This window comes from Lepidochelys kempii, chromosome 2, assembly GCF_965140265.1.
Source record: "Lepidochelys kempii isolate rLepKem1 chromosome 2, rLepKem1.hap2, whole genome shotgun sequence".
NCBI classification, from domain to species: Eukaryota; Metazoa; Chordata; order Testudines; family Cheloniidae; genus Lepidochelys; species Lepidochelys kempii.
Window position 1 is genome coordinate 100,306,018 of NC_133257.1, and position 15,722 is coordinate 100,321,739.

General features: G+C 41.3%; 1 protein-coding gene across 2 annotated transcripts in view; it reads right to left on the reverse strand.

The window, feature by feature from the left end:
• Positions 1–8,986: 8,986 nt before the first annotated feature.
• CYB5A (cytochrome b5 type A) overlaps positions 8,987–15,722 on the reverse strand; it is a 28,512-nt gene continuing 21,776 nt past the window's right edge. Inside the window, exons 3-5 of one of the 2 annotated variants that reach the window (XM_073331768.1) lie at positions 15,460–15,489; positions 11,563–11,597; positions 10,141–10,304 (exon numbers count right to left, since the gene is read on the reverse strand). In XM_073331768.1, coding sequence (XP_073187869.1) covers positions 10,226–10,304; positions 11,563–11,597; positions 15,460–15,489 — 144 coding nt within the window. In that variant the 3' untranslated portion in view covers positions 10,141–10,225. Of the gene's footprint in view, positions 10,305–11,562; positions 11,598–15,459; positions 15,490–15,722 lie in introns of both variants that reach the window. The other variant, XM_073331767.1, reaches the window with a different exon arrangement.

The window sequence follows — 15,722 nt, forward strand, 5'->3', positions numbered from 1 at the left end:
CGTCCCACCAACTCCTTTCTTGGGGGTCTGGAGCGGGAGGCCGACGGTGCTTCTGAAGCTCCAGCCACTGAGCGAGCTCCCACTGGGGGCTGTGCCGGAGGCCATGTTGCCCACTGGTACTGTTGGGCCAGCCATGACACACGGTGCCACTGCACCTGCTGTGCCGAGAGTCCCGGACGGCCGGAACCTAGCCAGACAGTCTAGTTGGCGTCGAGGGCGATCCACATGGACTCTGTCCCGAACGGTCACTGGGCGGTGAACAGTGTCAGGAACGTTCCATCAACCGAGACTGGTACTGGGCCGGAGGCGACTGCGGAGATCCGAGCAGCGGCTTGCCTCTGGAGCGTGGGGCCAACATCAATAGCGCTCCGGGCACCGGCATGGACATAACATCCCTGGCCACCTGAAGGGCTTCAGGCGTGGATGGCATCTGGACATCCGGAGAGGCCTCTTCTCAGGACTATATTCACCCCTTAATTACAGCCACTTTGCACTGCCCTAGTGGCACACTGGGACCCTAAAAATGTCAGAGCTTGTCACAGGAGGATGATCCCAACATAAAGGGATTCTCAGATGGCATAAAACCAGCATAGCTACTCTTAAACCACACATCATATGGGATGTGCAGGGGGTGTCATCCATACTCCGCTGCATCCCATCAATGTCTGACTCCTGTTACTCCCCATCTGGCCACTGGCTTCCAGCGTTATTCAAAGCAGCTTCTAACTTAGGTGGGAAGAGCATAAAGGGGACTTAAAGGCAGCTTCAGACACACCCCTTTTAAGCTGCACTGTGCATTGCTTGGGATGAGGCCATTAGTTCTGTATTTGTGAAGCCACTAGACTGTTCTGTCAAGAGTCACAGAATGTTCTGTCAAGAGTCCCAGAAGTTCTTTTCTATCCGTTATCACAATTGATGCAAGTGAATAAAAACCACTTTAATTCTGTTCTGAAAAGAAACGAGAGGCTTCAAGCAGGAAGTGATGCACACAGACTCAAGTCGTGGAGGTGCTCTAGAGCGGCTGTTCTCAACCTATTTACCATTGTGGGCCACGTATGCTTTTGATCTGAAGTTAGTTCTGTAGTTTGAAATAGCTAAAAACACATAAGATCTTTCCACTCACCAAACTCTGTGGGCCATGGCTGCCTGAGTACCAGCTACCCTTTATTACCAAAAGTTCATTTATTCATGTTGTTCTTTTTTCTTTTAACATTAATGCAGGATATTTTACTTTGAAGTACAGTTCAACTTTGAAAAGAGACTCTAGAAAAATGGTATGTTGGCATTCTAGATTTACTACATTTACAAATAAAGATATTTTTACTCATTATGAGCCCTACAAACTGCTTCTGAGCTCCAAGAGTCAAGCTAGAGTAATTCTTTCCTTCCTGCCCACCATCCCTAGAATAAGGATTCCACAGGCCTGATTATGCTCTCAGTTTCACCTGCAGAAGCCTGATTCTCATCTACTAGCAGGGCCAGCTCTAGACTTTTTGCCACCCCAAGCTCCAAGAGCGCAACTGCCCAAGCAAAAAAAAATAAAATAAAAAAAAATGGTGGCCGGAATGCACGTGCTTGCTTTGCTGGTGCCTAGAACCCGTCCTGTCTACTCGAGTTGTGCAGGTGTATCTGAGGGCATAATTTGGCCTGGACAGTCTTTATTAATGCTGATTACATGTGAAAAGAGAAGACTCCATCTTAAATTGTGGAGTGCTGGCTGAGTTTGAAGGAATGACAGTCAAGAAAAACTTCTTCTCTCTTCACTGCTTACTTCTGTGCACTCACTACTTCTTCCTATTTTTCTAAGGGGTTCATTTAAGAGTTTAAGTTTAAGAGTTATCTTCCCAAAGCTATAGAAATGTAACCTAGTCAGTTCAAAAATAACATAGAGCCAAATTCAGCTCTTACAAAAGCAGGTACAAATCTACTGAGGTCATTGGAGCTGTACCTGCTCGTGTTAAAAGCAATCAGCCACTCAGCCAGAGGTATTGATCAGCACCACTGGAAGAGGTGGCTGGTTATTTTAGGAACTGAGCAATTCCCATTGACTTTGTTGGACTACTCCAGAGATTTCTGTGGTGCTGTGCCTACTTACACCAATGCTCCGTCCTAGTTTTGCCCTGTACAGCCTTTTTACCTTGCAGTGGTTTGCATTTTCCAATTTTCTCACAGCAGACAAAACAAAGATGAGCTTTTTTGGCTACATTGTGTGCATGAGTACAGCAAAACCACATGGCTCAGGCAAAGAAATGACACAACAAAGGATAATAATATTAATTCTCGAGGCAGGGACTGTTGTTATTCCGGGCACAGCCTCAAATGATGAACGCTGTATTTTATTATTTGGATGTCCCTGAAGACTAATGGTTCTAATCTACTTATGTTTTCCAGCTGTAGAAAAAAAGATGGAAAGATTAAGAAACTCTCAAGTCTTATTACAGTGAAATTGTTAAATGGAGGATTAAGAACAGGTCTGGCCAGTGCTCAGAGTGAACAGAAAATTGTACATTAAATTCCTATTGTGAACTGAGTACCAAATACTTCTGAATAAAGAGAAGTTGGCTGTTTCACCAACACAAGGAGAGGGTCATTCAAAGACTGAATGTGTAATATAATAGGAATGAAAACTAATGTAATATAATATGAAAGACAGGCCTATTTCTGCAGTGCTCAGGTCTTGCTTCAGGTCTTGTCCATGCTAGAAACATGAGCACTACCCCTTCACTTTTGCTTCTGAAACGCCTTTAAATTCAAGATACTGCTCTCCATAATACACCAGGAATTCATTTACAATGGACTACGGATTTAATAATCTTCAACCCTAATCCTTGGAACAAAAGACTAGTAGAAAGTATTGTGAACTGGAAGGCAATGGCCTTGTTTGTCAAGCCCAAGAAATGACTGCCATTTATTTATGCCTCATCTTCAAGAGGGCATTTTATAACATTCAGAAAATAATCTGATCATATTTTTTATCGCCTTCATTTTTTCCTGCACTACTGTATCACATTTTGCAAAACTTTGACCCTTAGTCCCACCCCACTCTTCTACAGCAGAACCTCAAATATGTGAGCACCAGAGTTACAGACTGACTGGTCAACTGGACACCATGTGAAACCGGAAGTAACCAAATAGGCAGCAGCAGAGACCCGCCCCTTCCCCCCTCCCCCCCAAAACCCGGCCAGTATTGCATCTTAAAGGTAGGCACAGCTGGGCTGCCTATTCCCACCCCTACTCCCGTGCACAGGGTACCCACTTATAGCTAGGCGTTGAAGACACTGAGATTCGCAGGCAAAGGTGTAAGCCCCCCACTGCTAGCCCAAGGCAGCTGGAGCAGCAGCATTGGAGTCTGCACTGCTTTCCTGTAAGTCGTGGGTGGTTTTCACTCCCGCTGCTCTGGCCAGGAAGAGGGGGAGCTGTTTTCACCACCATCCCCTCTTACACTCCCCACCCATGCAGGGAGGGGGACAAGCTTGCCTAACCCAGGAAAGAAGCTGCCTGCAAGGAAACTGCCTAGCTGCCTCTGGAACCTGGCCTGAAGTGTGAACTTCTGGAGCTGGAGCTGCATTTTGTTCAGAGTTACGAACATTTCAGAGTTATGGACAACCTCCATTCCCAAGATGTCTGTAACTCTGAGGTTCTACTGTATTTTCTTAGCCTTTGATCCTGTTGGAGAAAAACTACAGTAAAATCTCAGAAGGCTCTATTTATATTAATGAAATAGGATCCTAACTAAAGACACTGACAACAAGGAAGAAATAACATGCATAGGAGTCAAAAGGGAATTTAATGAGAATCTCAACATGCCAGATGGCAAGGAAAAAAAAATCTGAAGATGAGAGGAAAAAGGAGCAGTACAATGAACAAAACTGACTGACTTTCAACTTAAGAGGGTTTAGCTATGCTGGTTTTGTTCCAATTACCAGAATATTAAAGTATAACTAGGAGTCACAAAATTCACGTTAGCACAGATGTGCCTAGATTTTAACAAGACTACTTGTTAGAACCTCTAATGGAAGATTATAAATTAGTAACTGAATTGTCTTCTATTTGACACTTTAAAAAAATAATTCTAAATAGATGCAAGTTCTAGTAAGAAAGCATTGGTATGCTGGGATGATTAATGGTTTGCTACATAATCAGTAGTTTTAAAAAGTGTACAGGGAGAAATATATATTAGGTTACTGAAAAATCTTGATTAGGTGACCTTCAGAATTCTTCTTTCCAAAGCAAATATGTAAGGTAAGAAAGGAGGTTTCATCCTGCAAAAGGCTATCCTTTTGGCTTCAGTGGGAGTGGAGGGAGCTCAGCACCTCACAAGATCAATTTCTAACTGCTTACTATTCCTCATGACTATGTCCCAAAGAACAGTTGTTTACACTCTAGGGCCCTGCCTACAAAGCTCTAGACTGAGTGCCTTTCCAGAAAGGACAAGAGTAAAATGGAGATTATTAGCAAGTGGACTAGATCATGCCTCTTTGGATCTGTGCATGGTGATATCCTCCACACACATCTCTCCTCCTCACAAAAGGGGAACTCTGGTGGCATTGATCCCTCCCCAACACTATACAAATTCCTGTGTGTACTGCTGGGATTCATGCAAAACGGGAGGAGGGTAGAACAAGTTGTTTTGGCTTTATGCCACCCTAGGATTCCCTAGGAAACCTCAGTTCTTTTAGGAGAGCTCCTGGCCACTTTGCACTACCTGAGCGATGCAAAGGGGCCAGACAAGAGAGTAAGGATGTGGTACAAAATCTCCAAATTCACCACTTCAGATTCAAATTGCAAACAGAGCAAATCATGAGGAATAATGCATTCAGTGAAAAAAATTTGGAGCTGTCAGGGCAGCAGGCCGGCCCTGTAAACAAATGCAAAAAAATTACCTTTGATTTTTAGCTGTGCACCACTGAAAAGTCCCTGCAAGCAAAAATTGGTACCAACGGTTAAAATGAAACTGTCAGAAGACTAGGGCAGGGATTTTCAGAAGGGCTTAAAGGGTTCAGGTGCTCAACTCTGATTTCCATTAAAGATCAGCTTCCTTTCATTCTCCTGCACTTTTTTACAGATAGAATCATAGGACTGGAAGGGACCTTGAGAGTTCATCTAGTCCTGTCCCCTGGTATTTGTCTAACCTGCTCTTAAAAATCCCCAATGATGGATATTCCACAACCTCCCTAGGCAATTTATTCCAGTGCTTAACCACCCTGACAGTTAGGAAGTTTTTCCTAATGTCCAACCTAAACCTCCCTTGCTGCAATTTAAGCCCGTTGCTTTTTGTCCTATCCTCAGAGGTTAAGAAAAACAATGTTTCTCTCTCCTCCTTCCTTGTAACAACCTTCTTTGTACTTTCTTAAAACGGTAATGTCCCCCCTCAGTCTTCTCTTTTTCAGACTAAACAAACCCAATTTTTTCAATCTTCCCTCATAGGTTATGTTTTCTAGACTTTTAATCATTTCTGTCCCTCTTCTCTGGACTCTCTCCAATTAGTCCAAATCATTTCTGAAATGTGGCGCCCAGAACTGAACACAATACTCCAGTTGAGGCCTAATCAGCGCAGATGGTCTAAAGACTATCACATTTGCTCTTGATTCCAGACTGAACATGCCCTACTTTATTCACCTGCAATTTTACTTTCTTGGCTAATTCTATGATAGCTGAGTAGTCATTCCTTACCGGGTAGTTTCTAAAAGTCAGAATTTAATTAAGATTGCCATTGTTTTTCTTCCATAAACCCTTTAGATATAGATTCAAAAAGAAAGACAGGTAAAAATTCTGACACATCATCTATACAGGTCTACCCAAAAAACACTTCTATTATTCTGTTTACTTTTTGCATCTCACCTTGTACAACAAAAATTTTCAACTCTGCTTCTATAGAGGGACAATTTATACTCCATACCACAGATATGTGTAATTTTCACAGAACAGTGCAAAGAAGGGTTAAAATGCATCAAAACTTAATGTCTCCGTTTCTATTTGTTTTAAGCTTTCTAAAATGTTTTTAAATTTAGTGTGTGTAAAGTGTGACCTGTTCCCCCTAAATTTGCACATAGAACTTAGCTCAGACACAGTAAATATTTGAGTTAGCAGTAATATTTGGCACTTAATGTTGATTGCTTAATTTAGACTCCATATAGGAGATTAAGCTTAAAAACCACCCTCTACAGAATACACAATATGTTCATTTAAAAAAAAAACTGCAACCCAAAAATATTTAATGACTTTGAATTTCTAGATTTTTTTTTTTTTGAGAGGGGGCATTTTCACAAGGATCTATTTTCAATTGCAGTTTATATTGATACCACAAAGACAATAAGCTTTCAAATAAAAGGGATATTACCACATACTGAAAAGGAGTACTTGTGGCACCTTAGAGACTAACCAATTTATTTGAGCATGAGCTTTCATGAGCAAGTGAGCTGTAGCTCACAAAAGCTTATGCTCAAATAAATTGGTTAGTCTCTAAGGTGCCACAAGTACTCCTTTTCTTTTTGCGAATACAGACTAACACTGCTGTTACTCTGAAACTTACCACATACTGTAAACCATATGCACAACACCTCAGCTTTAAGAATAATTGACACTCGGGCCCTGACTGTCCCCTTTAGATCTGTTGAAGAATCTCTCCACTTATGCAGCACCCTGCCCTCAACTGGCCTGTATCGTAAGGGGCTAGGAACTTGGGAAACATGCATTAGCCCTCTGTTGCTTATTTGAAAATACAGCCTAGGACTATATTATCTCTTCTGTAGAACTAACCTGGGGGCAACTGTTTACTGCATTACTCGAATCCAGCTGAACTACCAGGGACACAGACTATAGGCTTGGGCTCCTGCATATATGCCACATTAGAGGGCAAGCACTGTAGCCCTTCCCCAGGCACCAATGAAATGGGGTAACTTCCAGTAGCAGATCTCCAAATGTTTCTTTTCCCAAAGCCCTTTCATACAGGTTTTTCTGGATGGGCAGGGGCGTGATGCAGGAATTTAAGTTTGACCGCTTTTGGAGAGGCACATTAAACAAACACACACATCATATACATAAACAGCAGGACACATCATTTCAATGAAAATCTCTGCACTGTCGAGCTATCTGAATAAATGTATCCACAAGTTCTTGGATACATTTGGCGGGGTCACAGAGTCAGGGCCATGGCAGCGAGAGAGACACCGCCTCTGGCACTAGGGCCAGAGAAGTTCTATGCCCTCACCACAACCCCAGGGCTGGAAGAACTCGCTATCCCTGCCAGGGGGAGCTCACACACTATATTATCTTTTAAAGACTTCCAATATGCCTGCACAGCAACATAAGCCTAACCTGTCCTGCGTTCACACACCAATTGTGCTAACTTATGGCTGGAGGATCCAAGCCTGATTGCTTTCCTGTGTGCACAGTCCCAGCTTGACTTGGGTCCCCAAAATCCTCTTCCTCACTGTGGCACAGAGCTTGTCCAGAGAAGGGAGCAATGCTGACAGGAAGAAAGCAGCTCCCACCTGCCAGGCCATTGGGGGGTGGGGAGGTCATATCTGCCCTGGCTGTGCTGAGTCATGAGCTCTGCTGCTCCTACTCCCTGCAGGGCAGGCACTTGGTCCTGATCTACTCTCTGGCCATTGCTCCCAGGCAAGCACAGCTCGACAGCATGAACTATCAGGGCATGGAGTAGGAGCTAACCCCAAAACCTCACCACATTGAGAAACTAGAGCCATCACCATCACATAAGGCTGCAGATTTTGGGGCTGGTCCCTCTTCACTGCCCAGGAACCCTGCACAAACGGCCCCAGGAAGAGCAGGGGGGACCTAGGGGTGAGAGTGGAGTGGGACCAAGCAGCTACCCTGCAGCGTGGGGTAATGGCAGAGTCCCCAGCTCAGTACAGCGAGGGAAGGGATGATCCAAAGCAGCCTGGCTGCTTCCCCTCTCTGCAGGGCAGCAAGTTGGTCCCGCTCCACTCTCTGGCCCCCACTGCCTTCCCTGGGGCTGCATTGGCAGGGGTGACCAGGCAGCGTGCACTATGAGGGTAGTGAGTAGGGGCTAGCCCCAAAACTTCCCCACAGCCTCCCAGTGGCAGCTCTAGTTCCTCCTTGCTGCTGTGCAGCTTGGCCAAAATAGGAAGAAAAGTTGACAGGTGGCTCCTGACTGCCAGGATGTCCACAGTCATCTCTCCAGCAGCTGTTCTGAGCCAGTAGGTCTGCTGTTCACACTTCCTTTAGGACAGCTGCTTGGCCCCTCTTCCGCTGTCTCAGAGGGATAAGGGAGCCCTGGGGAGTGCTGGAGCACACTACACTCCAAGGCCTAGGGATTCATGGTAGCCAGGAACAGCCAGGCTGGAGTGTGTTTTTTTCCTGGGAAATTTCAATTTATGTCAAACTTAAAAACAGACAAAAATAAATTAAAAACCAAACAAAAACCTTCAGTGCACATCCCATTTTAAAAATGAAGAATTGCAAAGTTTCATTGTAATAGTTGGACAGCCCTGGATAGTGATGTCCTAATTATCCTCAGAACAGGTGCACATCCTGTCAATGTGACTCAGCCTAGTGAAGAATCCAATTCTCAGATTAGATGGCAGGTCAGCATAAAGTCTTCTCAAACTGCATTCATTCTACTGAGACCGCCACAAAAAAGAGCTAATTATGCAGTTTATGTGCTCCTTATTAGCACCTGAGTCCCATCAACAGTACCACCAGTTAGAAAACAGGGTGGGCAGTTTTCCCACAATGCAACACCTCTGTAAGGCTGAAGTGTCAACACTGGGGGTACAGGATAGGGTTATTTTGATTGAGGTCTGTACACTGTAGTGTGGATACCAGAGCCCCAGATTCAAGCACAGGTCAGAAAATCCTTAACCTAAGTTAACCAGTGTAGACACACTAGTCCTGGGTTCTGACACAAGTCAGCTGACTTAAGCCCACTAATCAGAGGCTTATGGTGCTGTGTAGATTTTTCTGCTGAGTTGGAATTAATACATTTGAGAGACAGAAAATCCAATTTTATAGGAATGTGGAAAGACACTAGGGATGTGCTTTTATTCATGATATTGTACATACGAATAGCACAAGTTAAAAACATCACCCTAGAAAATGCAAACAGCAAGATTCCTCTCCTGAAGAGTTATTTCATGATAAGTACAAGTTGTATGTTCCTTTTTTCCTTAGTACTAAGAATCAGCACAGTAAACTCAGTACAGTAGTTAGATAATCAGTTTCACTTACTAGGAACCATAGCTTTAGGTTGAAGATTTCCTAAAGCTTTAGCTCAAGTTGTAGGATAAGTTACAGTCACATCAGTTCAGAGTTGTGGTTGCTAAAAGTAATATTTTGCTCTACTTAGAAAAGTTACCTGTTGTGGAATTTACATAAAATATTTCCCCCCTAAAAAGCAGAACCAATAAAAGAGCTTTTGAGTTGTATGTTTTTTCAAACTAGACAGGATAATGTTTATATGAGATATCCTAATTGTTTCCTTAAGTTTAATTTCACTATGCTTCAATGATGCTTTTCCAATAAGCAACTGAATTAAGCACGCTGGCTTTTTTAGGGTAGCACTCTGTACTAGTCCTAGGTGTCAGGAAGGTCTTTGAAGCAGGCCATTGTACAGCCTGACATGTAGATCCACGCATTGTATAGGCTACACTTTACATACATTTACAAGCGTTACTGACCCTTAGACCTACCACCACAGAACTTTCTCCATTTTATTTTTAAATAAAAAGTAAAAAATTTGAATTTGTTTCTTTATGTAGAAAGAAAAAACAATTTGAAAGCAGTGCTAGACTGAAAGCAAAGAATATAAGATTATGGGTAAAAGGTAAAATGAACATTGTTTTCATAGACACATGCCCACCAATTTTCATAGTTATTTAGGGCTGAAGGATTCATATTAAATTCAGACAGACAGCCTTAACAAACATTAAAGAAGCAAAGTTACAAGTTTCAGGCAGGTACATACATAACATCTGTTGTAATACAGAAAACAGCATTATCTCAAATGGTTCATTAGAGAATAAAACAGTGTTATACAAAAGATAAACACTACCTTTAGCACTTAAGCAGTGAGTAAAAGGTAGAATTAAGAAGAAAGTGCACAGCAGAAAGTTTCCTGGAAAAGTTCAATTTAAAAAATTTCTTTTCAGCTATTATGCTTTTGTCAGGAAGTGTAGTGAGTTAAGATGGCTTCTGTTTTCTTTCCCAAATTCGTCTCTCCTTTTATTGGTTCTCAGTAGCATGCTTACTCTGACATGTAGAAATGATACATCAGGGCCACAATAATTGCTGCTATTGCTGGGATCACCCAACTGGTCCACCAACTAGAAGGAATCACAGTGAGAATTATTTTCATGCAATGTCTAACAGTTGCTAAATTACAGAGGAGATTTTACTTGTTATAAAAAAAGTTTACTTTGTAATTCTTTTCCACTCTTCAGTTAAGGACAAGAGAGCCTTTGACTGGGGGAGTGTTTAGGATGGTCTAGAACCAAATGCTGGTAATATGCTCTTGCCAGCCAACATGACTGCATGTACAGTTATAAAAACTTAGACTTTGAAACAAAGTTTGCTGATTGGAGAATAAAATTCCAGCCAAACTTAAAGCCATGGCTTGTCGCAACAGAACAGTGCCATTCACTGAAGAGAAGATACAGGTGAGCTTTCCCAATAAAACTTTTGGTACTTCAGTTCCTCTGTGGGAAGTGATATCGAAGATTCTTGAATCACAGGATTCTTCTAGGTAATGAACAGTATTAATGCATGAAGTTCTGGCTGGATTGTGTTGAAATGTGAACATCTGTGCACATTTTAAAATTTTACTACATTGGACCCTCACTAGAACGCATGTCTATATAGCACGAATTCGCATATAACGCGGACACAGCCATGGATCCCAATTTAATTACTTTAATTGCAATTCATTTTAAAGCAGTACCGCACATGGATCCCAAATCCTGCGTTCTAGCAAGGGTACAGGGTATATGTGCTGCTCTATGTTTATCCCAGAATCCTCCTTATATTTAACTTAGATGCAGCAGGACAGACTTTTCTGAGTTGATGCTTATCAATAAGGCAGCCAGAGTAGCTAGCGACAGCAGCAGCACTAGTGAGTAAGATCACCAAGCATCTCTTGCATTAGTAGCATACCAGATCTTCTCTAGAAGAAGGTAAACTTAACTTCAAGATGAAGTGTAAAATCTGCATGGTAAGACTACAACATGCCCTGGAGAGTGCTGAGAGCAAACCTGGGATTTACATATGGCAACAACCTTCACATGTCATCCATTCCTAGGGTCTGACTCCATGGGAAGTTATTCCTAGTTATTCCCTGTGTGGACACATTCTAAAATAAAGAGCTTTCACAGAGGGAGTTCATCAGGAATGCTTTCCTGCTTTAAATTCACTCCTTATCTTACTCCAAATTAACTTCCTAGCATTGATAAGCCCCTAAAATCGACCATCTTATTTGCTAGTAGTTTGAACGGATCAGTATTTTTTCCCCCCACTTCATGGTTACCCTTCCCTAATTCAACGAAGCACCAGTCTTTTAAATTTATGGCATTACAAGCCATACTATACCTGGAATTAGAGTCCACAGTGGTAAGAAGTGTTTCCTGAAAAACAAAGTCATAACTAAGATACTGAACATGAGTGGCAATTTCCCCCCCCCCTCCCCACTTCCCCACAGGGGGCTGGCTAAAGGAAATGGATTCACCATAACACTTATTTATATCTTTTCCCAACAACTAGCCAAAGCAAGCCACAAATGCAGCTTTCATGCCTGGATGAAGTCAGCCTTATAGTTAAAAGCTTCAGTAGTAATTTGCTAATCAGAGAACATTCTGATCCCATGTTTCCTGCTGCAATTTATACCTCACTTATAACAAAATGGTTACCTAAAATTGTTGCCAAGTCATTTTTTATGTCCCTCTCTTACTAATTAGTGGTTGCATTAACGTCTGTAGTTAAGGTTATATCAAGACTGTTTACATATTCTTTGTGGCCTAAACTTTCCATGCTTGGTTTCAATCTCAGGTAAACATTTCAAAGGTTTAATTATTGCAGTGGAAAAACAATCATTTTAAGACCAAGACTTTTTGGTTGCCAATAATTCAAACTAAATACTCCAAATTTGTACATAAATACTTCTTATTGAGAACAAGGGTGGAGTGATTAATTCACTTGATTAATTTACATCATATTGAAGCTTTGTGAAACTAATTTGAAGTTTTGTGCTACTGCAACTTTAAAGTCAATAAATTAATTTTTTTTAAATGCCACTACTGTTAGTATGTCTTATTCAAACAAACACTGCTACAGGCAAAAACAAAATATTGAACATATAGCAGGTATATAGCTTTACTCACATGAGTAGCCCTATTAACAGTAATGGAACTACCAATGTGCTTGAAGTTAAGCATGTGCATAAGTATTCACAACATCAATGGTTAACATTGTATTCAACAACTTCATTAGTGACATTAGATTGGTGTCATGTCAAAAGCACACTGCTTTAGTGTTAGATATTTAGGCTTCAATACATTAACAAAGTTACTGTGATTTTGAAATCCGGAGCTTAAACTTAGGCTCCTATAACCCCTGGATAGGCACGTAAGGGTGAGATTTCGAAAAACACTTAAGTGACTTTGGAGCACAAATCCCAGTGACTTCAAACAGCAACTCCTAATGGAGGAGTATAGTCTGGTCAAAACATTTCCGTTTTCTTGATTTATGGTAAGTGCAACACATCAGAAGATAGTGTTGGTTGTAAAGATAGCCTGTACTATTTGCTTATCAATTTTGTGTTGTTCTCACAGGAAACAACGAGCTCCCGGACTTGTCGTTCAGCATAGATCTAAAATGTGAAACTTCCTGATAGAAAATTTAAGGAAAACTGAAATCCCATTAACAATTAGGAAACAAGTACAAATTGCTAGTCTTCCTCCTTCAACTAAAACACAGGATGCTGGGGCTGTTCACAAAAGGAATACCAATTCTTATTGAAAGAGTGAACTCTCTGTAAATCCTTCAGAAACACAAAGCTTGGTCCCACAAACCTGTATGCACAGAATACACATCTTCAGTGTTTATATTCTTTGATGACATTTTTCAAGTGTGCTGCTGCCCTGTTAACCCAGCCCTTAACAGTTCCTCCAGCCAAACAGGAGTAATTGTGAGAACTCACTTATCCACCATCCCATTTATCTCAGGGACATCTGGACTTCAAGACTTAATCATTTAAAATGCTAACTTGCATTGGCAGTTTGTGTTTTAGTATCTTGTTTTTAAAAACAAAAAGAACTGCAATGCCAAAGTTGCACATTTCAACAGAAAGTCAGAAAATAAAGTTAATGTTCTCATTAAAAGCTGCTCAGTGTAGCCGTTAGTTTATGAATTAAACTACTAGTACCTGAAAGTTTGAGTGGTTGCGCAAAGGTAATTCGTAAAGCCATGTGTCTAAAAGCCACTGAGAACTTAAAAATTGGATGGTAACAGACCATGAATCCCAGTGATGATTGAAAACTGGTGATATTCTAAACAAAAAGGTCTCAACTAGGCTTGTAACGGTTTCCATCACTTCACACTAACTCAGACATTTTAGACTTCAGAGAGATATTTAGGATTGTGTATGCTGGTTGTTTTCCTGTGGGTGGTTGTGCTGATTTGTCTATGGGAGAGTAGTATAGATTTGTGGTGAATGAGGGGTTTGTGATGCCATGAGGGGCTGAGAGTCTAGATTGTTGTGTCTGCTGATTGTTGTGTGGGCAGTTGCATTGATTTTTGTCTGGGAGGATTGTACTGGGAGATTTGTATTGCTTTGTGCAGGAGGCAGTTGGGATAAGTAATCCACTATCTGTACAGTCTCCCCCATACAACCATTGAAATGGCTGTATGCAAATTAACTGTACATTAACTTAGATATCAGGATACTCTAGGAAAGCATTTCTAAAGTGAGGGTCACACAAAGCCCCAGGTGCCCTGTTGGGCTGAAGCCCCAAGGTCTCCCCACTGCTGGGCAGCTGAAGCCCAGAACCCCAAGCTTGCCCCCCTCCCCACTTCTCCCAGCTGAAGCCCTGAGTTTTTATAGCATGTTGGGATGGCCTCAAAGAAAAAAGGTTGAGAATGCCTGCTCTAGGACTCTTGACATGGCATAGATAGTGCCTTACTGTAGCTATGCACCACGTGGCTGTAATCTGTAAAGTCAAAATGATGGAAAATTTAAAAACTGGAGGGTAACAGATCGTAAAACCTAGTGATAGTCTGAACAAAAATATCCTCCGATTATGTTTCTTGCTGTTTCCAGAGCTTCAAGCTGACTCTAGAGACATAATAGGCTTCAGAGTGACACAAAGTGACAATCCTGGAATCTTGTTGTATAGAATACATGATTTAATTGTTAAACATATAGAACAGGGGTGAGCTAATGTTACTAAAGTACTTTTAAAATTTTTAGGGAGTAAGAGGAAATGTATACTTTTTCAAAGCAAATGGGGGGGGGGGGGGGGCTCTCAAAGTTAATGCTCTCTTTATAATAGCAGCAAGACATCCCTGACTGGGTGGTAAGTCTGCAGGAAACTAAATTTTGGAACAGATAATTATCAAGCAAGATTACGCAGTTTAATCTAATTGCCTACTGGGCATTCTGCTGCACCTACTACAGGTGTACTAGCATCAGAATCTAAACAAACCCTGGCCCTCATAATTTGCTGCTTACTTCCAACTTGCTGGACCACTTCTACTAATTCCTGTGGCTTTATTTTAATTATAGATGCATCCATAACAGATGCTTTTGGATGTATGTCCTGTAAATAAAGTAGTACTAAAAAAAAAATCCGTGGTGGTAATATTCTGTGTTTACCTAATCTAAAATGTTTCAGGGGTTGATAGAAAAGTATAGTAACTCAGACTTGACGCAATTATATTCTAGCTTCAACTTAATTGTTTAGAGGTGTGGTAACTGTCATGCTTGTAATATTTGTGAATTGTGTCCATTTTGCCAAGAGCTATACTGCAAAAGTTGAGGTAATTAGAAACCCTTCAGCTTTGTCCCCAACTGTTCATACAAAACTTAAACAGACAACTTAATAAACTTTTCCTAAAAGTTTAACTTTTACACTTAACACAAGATTATTTTTATATAAAATCTAGAAAAAAATAGTTAATTTGTACATTTGGTGGCACTTTCTATATAGCGAAACAGAGACTGGAATTAATTTCCTATTTTGTTTGGGAGGATTTTTGTTTTGGCAAGAACAGAAGAAAACATTTAGTCAAGAGGAAAGGGTTACTGTAAAGCCACACAGATTGACAGCAAGTCTCAGGGCAAGTACAGTACTTTACTTGAAAAATAAAACCTTAAAGTAGTTTAAACTTGATCTTCATGTCCTTTTGTCTTTAAGTAGGTACACTGTGTGCAAAAAGCCTCAGTGTCCAGATGAAACACTGGATTTGAGATTTCAGAGTGATGACACTTACCACTGGTTTCTTAATTTTGTCTCTGTCATCCTGCAAGAAAATAAAGGGAAAAAAGGTTAGACAAGAATTAAGTGTATCAAACAGGATTTCTGAGAAGGTCACTAGTTTCAGTTAATGCTGTGCCACTAATTTTTTTCACAGTAGAGACTTATGGTAGTGGAAGGCAGCTGCATGATCTTAAGTTATCTAGTAGGCTGTGGGTCTGGCAACAGAATAGGCCCACTGCTCCTCCTGCATCTCGTAAGAGGCAACTAAAAGGGGGC